This window comes from Podarcis erhardii (assembly GCF_964252035.2).
Source record: "Podarcis erhardii genome assembly, chromosome: 14".
In the NCBI taxonomy this organism is placed as follows: Eukaryota; Metazoa; Chordata; class Lepidosauria; order Squamata; family Lacertidae; genus Podarcis; species Podarcis erhardii.
Genome location: NC_138503.1, coordinates 26,472,470 through 26,488,400, shown reverse-complemented (window position 1 = coordinate 26,488,400; position 15,931 = coordinate 26,472,470). Strand labels below are relative to the sequence as shown.

The following is a 15,931-nucleotide window of genomic DNA, read 5'->3' as shown; positions in this document are numbered from 1 at the left end:
TATAGTACCCACTAAGGAAGAATGGCAGTGTAAAATGTTTGAACATGTTGAACTGGCTGGTCTGATGAACAAGTACAGTGGTGCCTCGCAAGACGAAATTAATCCGTTCCGTGAGGCTCTTCGTATAGCGGTTTTTTCGTCTTGCGAAGCAAGCCCATTGACAGCTTAGCGGATTAGCGCTATTAGCGGTTTAACGGCTTTTAGCGGATCAGCTGATAAGCGGCTTAGGGCTTAGGAAAAGGGGGGGAAAAGGGAAAAAAACCCTGCAGGAACTCGCAAGACATTTTCGTCTTGCGAAGCAAGCCCATAGGGAAATTCGTTTTGCGAAGCGCCTCCAAAACGGAAAACCCTTTCGTCTAGCGGGTTTTCCATCTTGCGAGGCGTTCGTCTTGCGGGGCACCACTGTATAAGAGAAAATAGAGATAAGGAATACAAGGAGGAACGGATCATGTTTATTGAATATTTCAAGAGCCAGTATAAACAAATACATACCCTAGCAGGTCTCGGGTAAATCCAGCAGAGTTGAAAGAGATAGAGGTTTTTAATAGATAACAAATTGGATGATTAAAAAGATGTGGATTACGCAGAACAGTAGAAAAGCAAAGGAAGTAGGAAATGGGTGGAAGGAAAGTCATATATGGTATATGTATACATGCTATATTTGGTACAAAGTTGTAAGTGGGACAGGGGGAGCAGGGTTAAGTATGCTCTCTGTTCCTGTTTTTGCAAATAAAAAAAAGGATAAATATTCCAAACAAATACATGCTGGGTCTTTGGGAGACCTTGGAGGGCCAGAGTGATTTGCTGTGACTTGTAACCTTCACATGTTGCGGAGAGCAGGAGATTTAATATATGAGCGAGAGAGAGGGGCAGGGGGAGCTTTTACAGGCTAATGACCCACCTTTTCTCCCCCTTTCATTGTCTGCTTCCAGCTATGCCGTGACTGTTCAGGAATCGTACTCACATCCCTTTGATCAGATCTATTACACGAGATGCACGGATATCCTGAACTGGTTCAAGTGCACTCGACACAGGTAAGTGGCGATCGGAAGATATTTCAATCTCCCTCTACCGTTTCATCTTCTCCACATTGCCTTCTTTTTATCTAAGGCTCGGTGATGCTCTCAAGATGTTGAGGATAAATATAGACCTCTCTTTGCCAGAATCCTCCTGCAAAATTAAAGAGGCTGAAATGGAATTTTTTTCTTCCAAGAGAACTTGCTCTTTTTTCTTTTTCTTTTTTTGTTGTTGAAAACATGACCAATTTGATATTGTAAATCTGCAATTAATTTGGGTTTATTATTATTATTATTTTCCCTTTTTTGAACAAAACAAAAAGTTTTGATTTAAACTTAAGTCACCCAATTCAGAAGGAATGAAATGTAAATATCTTGGGGGGGGGGGAGTGCAGAGAAGAAGAACTGAAAAAAAGCCCTCCCTCTGTGAGGAAAGGTTACATTTGAGGGTTTTTGTTTAGAAAAAAAGGCAAGTAAGGAAAGGGTATGGGGAGAGAAATGATAGAGTTGTTTAAAATGATGCATGGTGATTAAGAAAGTAAACAGGGAAGGTTTCCTCCTAGAACCAAGGGCCATCTAGTGACGCTGAGTGTTGTGAGATTTAGGGTAGACAAATGAAGCAATTCTTCACACACCACAAGTTAAACTTTGGGAGTTGCTACAATAAGATGTGGGACGTGGGTGACGCTGTGGGTTAAACCACAGACACTAGGACTTGCCAATCAGAAGGTCGCTGGTTCGAATCCCCGCGATGGGGTGAGCTTCCGTTGCTCGGTCCCAGCTCCTGCCAACCTAGCAGTTCGAAAGCACATCAAAGTGCAAGTAGATAAATAGGTACCGCTCCAGCGGTTAGGTAAACGGCGTTTCCGTGCGCTGCTCTGGTTCGCCAGAAGCGGCTTGGTCATGCTGGCCACATGACCCAGAAGCTGTACGCCGGCTCCCTCGGCCAATAAAGTGAGATGAGCGCCGCAACCTCAGAGTCGGCCACGACTGGACCTAATGGTCGGAGGTCCCTTTATCTTACCTTTACAATAAGATGTGACGACATTTGCTGACTTGGATGTGATAATTTTCCCAGAGGCATCTGGTTGGTCACTGGGAGAACAGGATGCTAGACTAGATGAGCCAATGGCCTGATACACTGGGGCTCTTCCTGTGTTCTTAACTGAGACCTGAATCACACGTGTGCATACATAACTAATGAAGTATGTGCATTGGATGACTGCAGCTGTGAATCATTGATTCCAGTGAAAAACTTGGTGCTTTGAGATGCTACAGCAAGAATGTCTATTCAAATGGAAGCCATCACTTGATAATTGCAGTCATCAAGCGATGAGCATACATTCACAGATTACCTGTGATATAAAACAGACTAGTTTTCTTCATTTTAGCAGCAATATATTTAATTTGAAGTTCAAATATGAGTTGCACTTCAGTTCACAGATGGTTCAGGAAGTGCAAAGCAGGCAGGTTCACATTAAAATGTGGACAGGAACCAAATTTTTTTAGAGACAGGCAATGGATTTTGACATTCTTATTTCCACAGAGAGAGACACACAGAGAAAAATGTTTTAGAGTATGAATTGAATTGTAGAGTTCGAAATCTGTATTGATCACACACACACAAAATATATATATCAAAAAACATTTGAAAGTAATTATTGAACACACCCTCCAGGCAGTAACACAGTGCAAATAGTATTCTGAGTGTGAGCATTGATTTCCAATGTGTTCTTTCTATCTCACAATTTAGAATAAGTTATAAGACAGCATATCGGAGAGGACTGAGGACTATGTACCGGCGACGATCGCAGTGCTGCCCAGGATATTACGAGAGTGGAGACTTCTGCATCCGTATGTACATGAGTTTTGCTGGGTTGGTAGGGATGTGGTGCTGGCACTGGACCAATTGATACAGTTGCTGCCCAACTTTCCAGATGTGTGAATTGAAATTTTAATTACAGCTTGCATTCCTGCGCAGGCAGTGAGTTTGTGCTGGTACCAGCAGGCCAGCAGTACTGGGCAGCAGGGAAGGGACACTGGCATTGTGCACCATCTCTTCTTTCTGCAGTGCAAGGTCTGGGGTAACCCACCTGGAGTAGTGGAAGGAAGCAGGAAACTGAGCTTGTCAGCTGAGGGTACTTTCAGGACTCTCGACAACTCCCTAGGATGTTGACCTGCCCAAACCCAACTGAGTCAGGATATCCAACTCACCTACTTATTTTATTTATTTCAGCAATATATATACTGCTTAATTACAAAAATCTTTAAGTTGTGTAGAAGTAAAGATTTAAAAAACCAGTTAAAACTATAAAAAAATCAGAGTTCAGTCAAAATAGCTTCTGAAATAATAATTTTTTTAAAAAAGTACTCAGTTCAAGTTCAACAGGAAGAGAGGCCTTTCTGTTCAACTGGAAGGGAGTTCCATAAAAGTGAGCTCATAATCCTGAACACATGGTCCCTGGTGGATATGAATGAGTCATGCATCTGAACCATGGGAGACCACTGACAGTGACTCCCCCAAAGACCACAGTGATCAGGCAGGGATAGAAGGGAGTGATGTGGTCCTTAAGGTATCCTGGATCCAAGTTGTTGAGGGCCTTGTAAATTAATACAAGAGCCTTGAACCTGACTTGGTAGTGTATGATCAGCCAGTGCAAGCTTTTAAGCACAGGAGTAATGTGCTAATCTTTCTCCACCGGCAGTCTGGCCGCAGGATTTTGCACCAGCTGAAGCCACTGGATCAGGCCCAAGGGTAGATTCATATATGGCGTGCTTAAAAGCTCTTGGCGTGACAACAAAGAATTGCTAGAGATCTTCAGAGAGTTGTGCCTGCAGTTCTAGACCTGGTGGTGCCTTTGAAGGCAGGCATCCCAGTAGATGACCCTGTCATTGGAGTGGTCTGGGATCTACGTGGGTCACCTCTGAAGCATGAATGGCGCATGTGTGCATTGGCCCTTGCAGACTGGGGAAAGAGATGGAAATGGGGAGTCTTTATTCCCCAGATGGGCTGGTGAGTTGTGAGTGGTTCCTTGAAGTTCCAGGTCTCCACTTTGATGCTATCTGTAGATACAATTTGTGTGGGTTCTTTGGTGATAAATCCTCTCTGACAACAAGCCACACAGTTCTAGCCAGGGCTGATGGGAATTTGAAGTCCAAAATATCTGGAGGGCACTGGAATGGGAAAGGCTGAGCTGCCTGGTTATTTCACTGTGTTACCTCGGAAGATACTGATTTCATTTTAATATTTTTGGGCCCTGCTTGAAATAACAAGTGTGAAATTTGCATCCCAGGGAATTGCAAGTATTACAGAGAGAGCCTCCTGTAAATAGCACATTAAAATGTAGTTTGAAAATTGCTTTTCATAGAATTAATAGTTGGTTATGCTGCCACAATTCCCAGGCCTGTTTTCCTGATAAGGAATGATGGATGTTTCATGCCGGAAACGGTTCGCTTAAATGTAGCAAAGTCAGTCGGACAGCGGTTGCACGCTTGAGTTATGTGGCTAATTATATCGCTAACTACATGCACACAGTAATTTTAAATTCTCCGGGTTGCCAACTCCTGTGACTTTGTCTTGTTGCTTTTTTAAAGTCACGTTCTTAAAGTGTCAGTATTATTTTTTACGGGAAAGATTCTAGCCCTCATGGTTTATGGATGCAAAGTCTCTAAAATCTCATTATTCATACAGGTTGGAATTCTGAAAAGCCAACTGCTTCGCTCCTCATCTCTGATGTGTAAACACAATGTTGATTCCTGCAATAAGATGAGATAAACAAAACCCTTTATTCTGGATGGAGCAAAGTCTGTTCTCTGCCAGTGGATGTTCAGTTGCAGGTTCATGCCCAGAAAGGTCCTTTTAATCTCTTCTGTCCCCACCCCACCAAGTACCAGTCATTTCCTTTATATCTGAAAGGAGATTTTGCTGCCAATGTTTCCTCTTATGGGTGGTGGTGACAGCTCTCTGGGCTCTCAGCTGAAGGCCTCCCCAGTTTTGAGGCCCTCTTTAATTTGGATAAGACAGGGATTGAGCCCAGAGGCTTACCTAGGCTCCCTTGCACCCTTGTAAAAAAGTTGTACCAGCACCTCCAAAGCTGGGAAAGACCATGGACCAGAAACTAAAAAAGTTCGCTTTTCATCACCAGTGACTTCCTCTGATGCCATTGGAGTCAGATCTGCTTTCCTCCTCCTCCATTATCATCAATCTGTCTGTCTACCTCCCTCCCTCCCTCCGCCACTCTACATGGCAGCTTGGTTCCAAGAATTCAGTGTATACACGAAAACGCATATATCCAAATTTCCCCCGCATAAGCTTCCCTAGCCTTCTGAATCTGGTGCATTCAGCAGGCCTTGTCACCCTAGCAATACACAGACTTTAAAAGCAAGTCTTTCCCTGCCTGGAAAGAGCTTTTCAGCTTTCTTCCTTGCCTGCAGAATTTCAACCAACTGGCTTTTGACTGTCTATGGTTGAAATCACGCAAATTAAATGCACAGCTGAAGTCCAGCAGAGGCGTTCTATCGTAAGGTGGCCATTCATAGGACTGGGCGTTCTCCCTTCACTTGACCTTGTAAAGCCACTTTTGTTGGCGCTAACTGGAGTTAATAGTGTGTGACGAGGGGAGACCAAATCTCATGGAGCATAAAATGATCAAAAGCGCTTACTTTTTAAAAAAAGTTTCCATTTTTTTGAAGTTTTAGATTAAAGACTAATTGGCTCTTCTTTCATTAATAGTAGCCCTGCTTTCTTGTAAAAGTTTTTTGGTTTTTTTTAAAGATGGCTTTCTAATTAAGTGCAACACATTTGGATGACTGAGGACCAAGCTGCTGTTTCTTTATAATAATAAAAAAATATCTCTATTCATAGTTTTCTTTCCGGTAGCACAAAGTCAGGATTCCTTGCTGCGGTCTCCTAATCTTACCCCTTTTTTCATCTGTGCTCTACAAAAGGCAGGCTTCTGTGACTGTTCTTTATAGTGAAGGCTGTATATTCTGACCCAGGTGGGGAAAAAGATTATTATTCAATGCTTATAAAGTGCCTAATATTCCTAAGGGCTGTACATATAAGACAGTCCCTGTCGGCAGGCCCATTATCTAATAGACAGGATACGAAAGGAAAAACGAATGGGGAGGGGAAAGGAAAGCAAGCACTGGAGCAGCTAAGAAGAGCCTGCTGGACCAGGAGAATGGCCCACCTAGTTCAGCATCCTGTTATCACAATGGCCAACCTGATGTCCCAGTGGGAAATCCATAAGCACAGCTAATGTGCAATAGCATTCTTCCCACCTGTGTTTCCCAGCGACTGGCATTCAGGGGCATGCTATCTCTGACAGCTGACCTTCTCTGGTTGATGGAAGAGGCCAGGTTGTTGCCTTCCCTGCTTGCCCTGGTGTTCTTTTTGAGAGATAGAGAGTGCAACCTTCTCTCTCTGTCTGCAAACCTACATAATATTTCTTTAAAATACAGTTAATTCTAGATTTTGGAAATAACTGGGTGGGTGGAGTGAGTGTTTTGCAAGTGATTGAAGCCCTACTGTTCGGACTTCTGGAAATTCTTGGATAACCCTCTGGCATTTAGAATTTTACCAGGCATTGCTCACGTGTTTTAAATTCTATCTTCCTTCACAGCATGGTGCTGGGATGGTGGGAAGGTCTAAGTTTTTATTTCACTTTAAGCACATTCTGTGTCTGGTTGCTCTTAGCTACTGCGTGTATTTTTCCCTGTATTGCTTTTGAGCTTTTCGTTCTTGTCGATTAGGTTCCATCCCCATTGGCAGACATAGACACACACACACACACACAGAGAGAGAGAGAGACAGACACAAATACACACACACCTTCTTACCTGACTGGACTGGAGGACATGCTCCCTGGTGTGAAGTCCTGAAAGATTTAAAAGCAACGCTTTTGAGATCATAGCCGAATGCTACAACCTCTTTGCAACCACCCCACATTCCTTTGCTCCTGTTGGGCTTGGCTATATTTCAGCCGTGTCTGTGGCCATGCTGGAGGTTCACTTCCTGGGACAGGGCTCTTCCATTATGGATGAGTGCTTCTCCCCCTCCCCATTACAGGGAGACCATCAATCTCATTTTACTACGACATGATGGATGGAAGTTGGTGGCTAGAGGTGAAAGGAGTTCAGTGAACGAAAGTGCTTTGGTAGCTTGGACACAAGAGATGTGAAACTAGGAACTAAAGAAGTTTGATATCCCCCCTTTTGTCTCTTGAATGGGAGATCTCAAGTAATCACCAAGCATGAAATCGCAGCTTTGTCACTCACACTATCGACCAAATAGTCGAAGCGGGTTGGGGGGTGGGGATGAATTATTTTGGCTGACTTTTCGCTCTTTAACAATTCCAGTTTGCATGTCAGAGAATATCCGGAATTAAGGATTCATGTTTTGGACGAATGCTTGAGTTGATCTTTGCTGCCATGCATTTGATAATTGGTCACCTAGGTATTTGGATGTCTGTGAAGACTGATGCTGTTTGGCAGGACAATCTATCCTTTGGAGGAAGGCACTGACTAATTTGGTGAGCAGCTAGTCCTTATGATTTTACTGGGAAGACAAGGGCTGCAGGGGAATATTGCTTGCTGGCCATTGAGCCTCTGAGTTGGGTATGCAACAGAGGTGGGTATTAGACAACCTCTCCCTCCAGGGGACCTTAGGGACCATAGTTCTGTGGGAGATGTTTATTGATTATCCCTCTAGAAAGTATTGATTATTGTGCTCCTTGGATACAGTAAGATAAAAGGGTGATGGATTCATCTCTGCTTATGGATGTCTGTAATAACCAATTAAATGTGACATAGTGGGCTGCATGGTAGGCTCTGCTAACACCTTTCTTGGCTTAGAAAGTAGCTATTGGGGCTGAGTATGGGCAGAGGTGAATTTAGGGCAGCACAACCAGTTCCACTGTACTGGGCGCTGAACCTAAGGGGTGCAAGGCATCTCAACTATGACCTAGTGAATTGAGCAGAACAGAAGGCCAGAGGCGTGTGTGTGTGAGTGTGTCAAATTTGGGGCTTGCACAGGGCGCCACTGAAATTTGAAAGACCAAAATCTGTCATGGCAGGAGTTGAATTAGGCTGTAGTGGGTAAGTGGGATGGAGACTTAAGCTTTCCGCATTGCTTCCACCCCATGTGAGTGGTGCAGCAATAAAGCTGCCGGCACATTTGCAAACTAAGCAGGGTCCAGTATGGTTTCAAATGGGATGGGGAACAGTGCAGGAAGTAGGGCTAGAGCAGGCATCCCCAACCTGCAGCTCTCCAGATGTTTTGGCCTACAACTCCCATGAGCCCTAGCTAACAGGACCAGTGGTCAGGGATGATGGGAATTTTAGTCCAAAACATCTGGAGGGCCAAAGGTTGGGGATGTCTGGGCTAGAGGATCTTTGGGGTTCCTTCCGACTTTACAATTCCATGGTGATATGATTTTAATGGCCTTTTGAAACTACTGTTGGTGGTGCTGGGGAGGCAGGCAACCACGCTGCACCTGCCTCTCTGTGCCTCTCCTCCACATTAATAGCAATTCAGAGATGGGCAGTGGAATTTTGATTGGGGAAATGATTAACAAAGCAACAGCTTAAAAATAATAATGATGTGTGTAGTGAGTTTTCAGAAACAGCATACAAAGACTAAAGAAACAAAACCGCCACAACTGTGTGGAGCACGTTATGGCAGTTAGAATAAAATAAACAGCAGGCTCAGTACAGTTTTGCAGACAGCATAATAAAATAGTTTCCGTGAAGGGACATTTTGGAAGTAAGAGTTACATATCGATAATGCAGCCTCGCCGCATAGAGGCATGTGTCTTTGGGGAGACTATGCAGTGCAGTATTTTTGTTTATAAAGCTTATTCTAGAGGCTTTTGAGACCTGACTGCTTTTAATGAGAGGGCTGGTGCTGTGCTGTATTTGTTGTAATTATTTGTATGTTTTAAAAGATCTGAGAGGGATCTTCAACTGTTTAATTATTTTTCTTAATGATTACTTCCTTCCTCCTCCTCCTCTTCTTCTTCTTCTTCTTCTTCTTCTTCTTCTTCTTCATGTTTTTAGCGCTTCCTGTTTTATATGCAAGTTGCCTTGAGTCCCTTGAAGGTAAAAGGCAGGATACAAATAAATATATAATAAAAATATATAGAGACCATACAACATCAAAATGGTCTCATTTCATAACTTCTCTTTTTACACAAACTCCTATAGGAGGTCTCCTAACATCTTCCAGCACCTATAACAAACTACAGTCCCCAGGATTCTTTGGAGGAACTCATGACTGCTAAGGTGGTATCATAGTGCTTTAAAGGCTACAAGCCATAATGGCTATATTGTACTCTGTCTGCACAGCTGGAGGCAGCAATGCTTCTGAATACCAGTTGCTGGAAACCACAGTGCTCTTCGGTTCAGATCCTGCTCACAGGTTTCCCGTTGGGGCATCTCATTGACCGCTGTGAGAACAGGATGATGGAGTAGATGGGCCACTAGACTGATCCTGCAGGCTCTTCTTGAGCTTTAAATATCTGGTGTGGATGGACTTTGTTGCTGGTGTAAAAGAATTAGGTGTCAGGATTCCTCACTGATCTCTTGCAAATCATCCAGAGATCATACTTGTAGAGCCTGATCTACCATCAGCCTATGACAGGGGGCAGAGCCTGTGCAGGTGAGCCTGGCAGAGTCTAGAGTAGGTTAGTTTTTCCACATCCTGATGCCACCATGGGTGGTAACCCTAGATGTCACTTAGTTCTTCAAATGCAGAATACTGGAACCCTTGCTATGATGATGATGATGATAATTTTATTAATTATACCCTGCCCTTCTGGCTGGGTTTCCCCAGCCTCCCTGGGCAGCTTCTGGCACATATAAAAACATAATAAAATGTCAAACATTAGAATCTTCCCAATACAGGGTTACCTTCAGATGTCTTCTAAAAGTTGTGTAGTTCTTTATCTTCTGGACATCTGATGGGAGGGCGTTCCACAGGGTAGGTGCCACTACCAAGAAGGCCCTCTGCCTGGTTCCCTGTAACTTCACTTCTCGGAGTGAGGGAACCACCAGAAAGCCCTTGGAGCTGGACCTCAGTGTGGAGACGCTCCTTCAGGTATACTGGGCCGAGGCTGCTTTGCTCATGTAACCATATACATCCCTCTGAACAATGCTGGCTGCTCAGGAGGGACCCTGTTTTCTGGAAAGAATGAGCTATGTGTTAGTTTCTGTTTCTCACTGTGCATCTGCTGCATGGAGTCACAGGACTCTGTTTACATTCCTGGGATTCCATACTATTGGAGTCTCACGGGAAAGGGAGACGGGATGTGACGTTAGTGGTTTCCTGTTTCCTTTGTTCCTTTGTTCAGTTGCTCTCTGCTTTCATAGAGAGAGGATGTCTTTTCTGTTCTGCGTAGTTTAGAAATAAAACTCTTTACAATGTGGCCAAACCTCTCGTCTCTTCCCTGTGCTGGGAACCCTGCTGGATAGAATGTGCTTGAGGCCTTATCAAAGGCTAAGGTCATTAAACACGTTGGAGGCGATTTCATAGGCTCGGCTTGGAGGAAGATGAGGCCCTATCGGCTTTGCCGAACGGAGTTCCGACACTATGTCTCTCCTCCTGTTCTCCAGCTCCCCATGATTATGCTTTCTCTAGTAACACAGCAAACTGCCTTATACTGGTCTATCTATCTCATCACTGTCCACACACTGACTGGCAGCTGCTCTCCAGAGCTTCAGACTGGGGTCTTTACCAGCCCTACGTGGAGATGTCAGGGATTGAACTTCCTTCAAGCAGATTAGATGCTGTGCCACTAAGCAGCAGTCCTTTCCTGTGAAGTTATCCAGAGTTGTATTTGAAAACAAACCACACACCACAGGCCATTAATTTGCACACAAACATGATTTAGTGTATTCAGTTTGCAAAGGTAAGCCTTTTGGCAAAGCAAATGCATAAATTGCAGAAAAATCTCCCCCCACCCATTCCCCGCCTCCAATACACAACAATTGTCCTCTTTTTAAAGGCTTTTAAAATTATTTAGACTAGATTAGAGCTCAGGGTAGCTTTTTGATTTCTTCCTTGATGCTTAAAAAACCCCCACATCCTGGAGCTCTTTTGTCCTGTGTTGCCCTCTGAGCAGAGACACTAATTGAAGATCTCCTTCTTCTTTTTTTGTAAAGAAGAAAGAAAAAGGGAGGAAAGAGCCTCCAATTTACTAAATGGATCTCTTTTTGTTCTGAGGACCAAGCCTTTGTTAATCCTGTCCTTTTCAATCTTTGCACCCTATCAGGTTTATATAAAGCATCTGCAGAGAACTGGTAGCTGAGTTTGTGTTGGACAACAGGAGTGGCAATGATCTAGGCACCAAAGGAGGAGGGGATGGCTTGTTAGGAAACACTTCTGCGAAATTAAAGGAGGTAGTGGACTAATAATATATATAAATTATATATATATATATATTTATTAGACTTATTAGTCATGTGTTAGACAAAGGCCTACAAGCGACTTATGACATATTTTAAAACATCAGCGTAAGTAAAAAAAAATGCACTTTTTTCCTAGCACATAGAATTCATTAAAAAGCACACACAAAGAGAGAAGCGGGGTGGGTGGGGAGACACCTTCATTATTCTGCTTTTGGCAAATACTGAAGACACACCTTTTCTCTCTGACTTTTGACGCTTGAGATAATATTTTTAGGATCCATTTTATTTTTGTAGTTTTAAATTGTTTTAAACTGTTTTTAATAATGCATAATATTGTGTTTTAATTGTTATAACCCACCCTGGGACCTTAGGATGAGGGGATGGTAATAAAGTGTAATAATAATAATAATAATAATAATAATAATAATAATAATAATAGAAGATGTTGGTAGGGATAGGCTCAGTCAGCAGAGCACGAGACTCGTAATCTTAGGGTCGTGGGTTCAAGCCCCACGTTTGGGCAACAAGATTCCTGCATTGCAAGGGGTTGGACTAGATGACCCCTGTGGTCCCTTCCAGCTCTACAATTCTATGATTCTGTTATTCTAAGTAATAAATTTAAAATGTAGAAAACCAAGGTGGTGCTTGGAATACGGTACAGGTGACTGTTTGGAACCCTGAACAGAGAGGAGTACTGTATTTTACATTGCAATGGTTTGCAGAGCCTGCTTCTGTTGTTGAATTTCCTAAGCACTGCCCCCCCCCAGCTGTCAACATTTCCCTTTTTTAAAAGGGAAATTCCCTTATTCTGAATAGGATTCCTCGCAAGAAAAGGGAAAAGTTGACAGCTATGCTCCTCCCCATGTGTTTCTGGTCTGGGACCCTGTCAAATACCTTCCATGGTCCTCTGCATTGCCAGTCAGCATTGCTGTAGTGCATTTACACCTCACTCTTCGCTACCTGAAGTAGACAAGGTGGCGTAAGTAATGCATTATTTGGGTTTTAAAAAATCCCACCGGGAGGCTCTCTCAATGAAGCCATATGGCCTAATTGTTAAACAGCTGGACTGTCGAAATAACCATTCCACAAGCCTCCCACCATCTGCACAAATTTAATTTTCTTTCTGTTTGGGGAATAGGCTGGTATAATACAGCAACAGGACGGTCAAGCGATCTTCTGATTTGGAAAGTGAAATAAGGCTGAGCCTTCCCTTCTCGCAACCACCCTGCCTGGATGCGAGAAATTTCCAGCTCAGCGTTTTTTGACTTCTCTGTATCTTATTTCCACCTCACAATCCTGTTAGAAAACATTTGTGAAAGGGGCAAAACAACAACAACAACAACCACACATCTTTGATTGTAAGGAGAACGTTAAAAACTTCCAGCATTTTAGCAATTTAAACACGTTTCACTGTGTAATGTCTTTTTTTAAACCTCCTGGAGAAGTGCCCATTAAAAGTTTGCATCAGTTGCCTTTGTGCAGAACACATCTGGGTGTGTCAATCAGCACTCGTGTCTTACCAGCGCTGCTATTTAAATTAACAGAAACAAGACATTTCATTATTTGGAAGCATTCCTCACATGCAAAATAAAATAAAAATAAAAATTCCTGGACTGCTTAGGCAGATGCACAAAACAATTTCAAGGCTAAAGCAGACTGAAGACTCACAGATCTAAGAACATGGGGATGTGGGAGACTGCCGCACAACCAAATTTGAAATTGGTCAGTATTGTGTGTGCTTGCTTTATTCAACTTGGTGTCCTTTGGGTGTTTTGAACTACAATTCCCCTCAGGCTTAGTCAGTGGAATGGAACTGTCTACTCCAGTACAGCCATACTGTTTAAAACAATTCTTTATTGGTTAATTGTTTGCAATTCTAAATGATGTACATAAAAGTGGTCCACAGAAAATGGGACAATAAAAAAAAAAATACAATTAAACCAAACACTACCTTAAAATGCTTGCTGGAACAAGAAAACCTGAGCCATGTACCTGAAGTTCAGCAAAGTGTGTGCCTGTCTAGTCTCAGTTCACAGGCTTGGGACCACTGCAGTGAATGCATGGCTTCTGGTAGTTAGGAGCAGTGCATCTGAGCCATGAGGGACTGCCAACAGAGACTCCCATTAATTGGGCATGTATAATCCCGTGATGGGGTGAGCTCTCGTTGCTCGGTCCCAGCTCCTGCCAACCTAGCAGTTCGAAAACACGTCAAAGTGCAAGTAGATAAATAGGTACTGCTCCGGCAGGAAGGGAAATGGCGTTTCCGTGCGCTGCTCTGGTTCGCCATAAGCGGCCTGGTCATGCTGGCCACATGACCCGGAAGCTGTACGCCGGCTCCCTCGGCCAATAAAGCGAGATGAGCGCCGCAACCCCAGAGTTGGCCACGACTAATGGTCAGGGGTCCCTTTACCTTTATGAAGGATCAAGCGGTTCTTAAGATATCCTGGACCCTCCTTCCTAGAAAGAACTCTTTGTAACTGAGAACAGATAGCTGGGGTTTGCTCTCCCCTCCCCCTTTCTTCCCAATCCCTTTTCCTTTTGTGTTGTGTCTTTCAAATTGTAATCCTAAAGGCAGGAGCTGTCATTGTAAAGTGCTCTGGGAGCCTTTTGGGAGAGGGAGTGTTGACATGCTGGTGTCTGCATTTTTAAAACCCAGGCAGGGAATCTGTCCTTCCAAATGTTGCTAGACTACAGCTGTCGCCACCCTAGGTTGGCCTGATTTGAGTTGGAGTCCAGCTGAACCAGGGGGGGAGGGGCATCAGGGCTACATTTAGGTTTGATGAGGCCCTAAGCTGCTGAAGGTAATGGGGCCCTTTATATGTCCAGCTGTCCTTTGTCAACAACAAATTGCCGCTGTTTTTGTGTTGGATATATGCTATATGGTAATCTATGGACCTAATAGGTATCTAAAGCCATTTGCACATGTTGCCATGCAACCAGTCCATGCAGAATGTAGGTACCCTATATATAAAAGGTAAAGGTAAAGGGACCCCTGACCATTAAGTCCAGTCGTGACTGACTCTGGGGTTGTGCTCTCATCTCGCTCTATAGGCCGAGGGAGCCGGCGTTTGTCCGCAGACAGCTTCCGGGTCATGTGGCCAGCATAGAATCATAGAATCATAGAGTTGGAAGAGACCACAAGGGCCATCGAGACCAACCCCCTGCCAAGCAGGAAACACCATCAGAGCACTCCTGACGTATGGTTGTCAAGTCTCTGCTTAAAGACCTCCAAAGAAGGAGATTCCACCACACTCCTTGGCAGCAAATTCCACTGTCAAACAGCTCTTACTGTCAGGAAGTTCTTCCTAATGTTTAGGTGGAATCTTCTTTCTTGTAGTTTGGAACCATTGCTCCGTGTCCGCTTCTCTGGAGCAGCAGAAAACAACCTTTCTCCCTCCTCTATGTGACATCCTTTTATATATTTGAACATGGCTATCATATCACCCCTTAACCTCCTCTTCTCCAGGCTAAACATGCCCAGCTCCCTTAGCCGTTCACTATTACTTCCCTTGATCTAGATGCTATACTCCTATTGATGCAGCCCAGAATTGCATTGGCTTTTTTAGCTGCCGCGTCACACTGTTGGCTCATGTCAAGTTTGTGGTAAACCAAGACTCCTAGATCCTTTTCACATGTACTGCTCTCAAGCCAGGTGTCACCCATCTTGTATTTGTGCCTCTCATTTTTATTTTTATTTTTTTACATTTCTCCCTGGTAAAATTCATCTTGTTTGTTTTGGCCCAGTTCTCTAATCTGTCAAGGTCGCTTTGAAGTGTGATCCTGTCCTTTGGGGTGTTAGCCACCCCTCCCAGTTTGGTGTCATCTGCAAATTTGATCAGGATGCCCTTGAGTCCATCATCCAAGTCATTGATAAAGATGTTGAATAAGACCGGGCCCAAGACAGAACCCTGTGGCACCCCACTAGTCACTCTTCTAAGTCACTCTAAAGTGACTCTAGTCACTCTTCTAAGCGGCATGACTAAGCCGCTTCTGATGAACCAGAGCAGCGCACAGAAATGCTGTTTACCTTCCCGCCAGGGCAGTACCTATTTATCTACTTGCACTTTGATGTGCTTTCGAACAGCTAGGTTGGCAGGAGACCCTATATATAGAAATGAGCAAACCAGTGACATTTTAGGGAGCAGGCTAGCAGGCAGGGCCCATTACTTACATCATAGGATCCTACACAACGCAAAACACTGTTGCTGTATGTAGGTTTTATTTTTATTTTGATTTATGTTATATTTTGGAAATGTATATCCAGTTTTCTTCCCTTTAAAATTTTTGGGGGCCCGCCAGAGAATGGGTCCCTAAGCTATAGCTTGTTTAGCTTATACGTAAATCTGGCACTGGAATGGGGGGGTCTCAGGTTCCCCATCCCTGTTACATCAGAGTCAAGCTCCTGTAACTTTAAGGATGCTCCTGATGCTGCAGTTTGGCACTAAAGGTGGAGAAAAAGGCTCTGTGTCTCTGCTCTGTATAGGTTCTGCTTTCTTCCATTCTGTGTG

The 15,931-nt window shown here is 43.7% G+C and overlaps 1 protein-coding gene across 7 annotated transcripts in view; it reads left to right on the top strand.

Annotated features, from left to right (window-relative positions):
- Positions 1–15,931, top strand: part of MEGF11 (multiple EGF like domains 11) — a 345,349-nt gene that overhangs the window by 90,198 nt on the left and 239,220 nt on the right. For all 7 annotated transcript variants that reach the window (XM_081838780.1, XM_081838776.1, XM_081838778.1 and 4 more), the window contains exons 4-5: positions 933–1,034; positions 2,770–2,870. In XM_081838780.1, the coding sequence (XP_081694906.1) occupies positions 933–1,034; positions 2,770–2,870 (203 nt within the window). The remainder of the gene's footprint in view (positions 1–932; positions 1,035–2,769; positions 2,871–15,931) is intronic.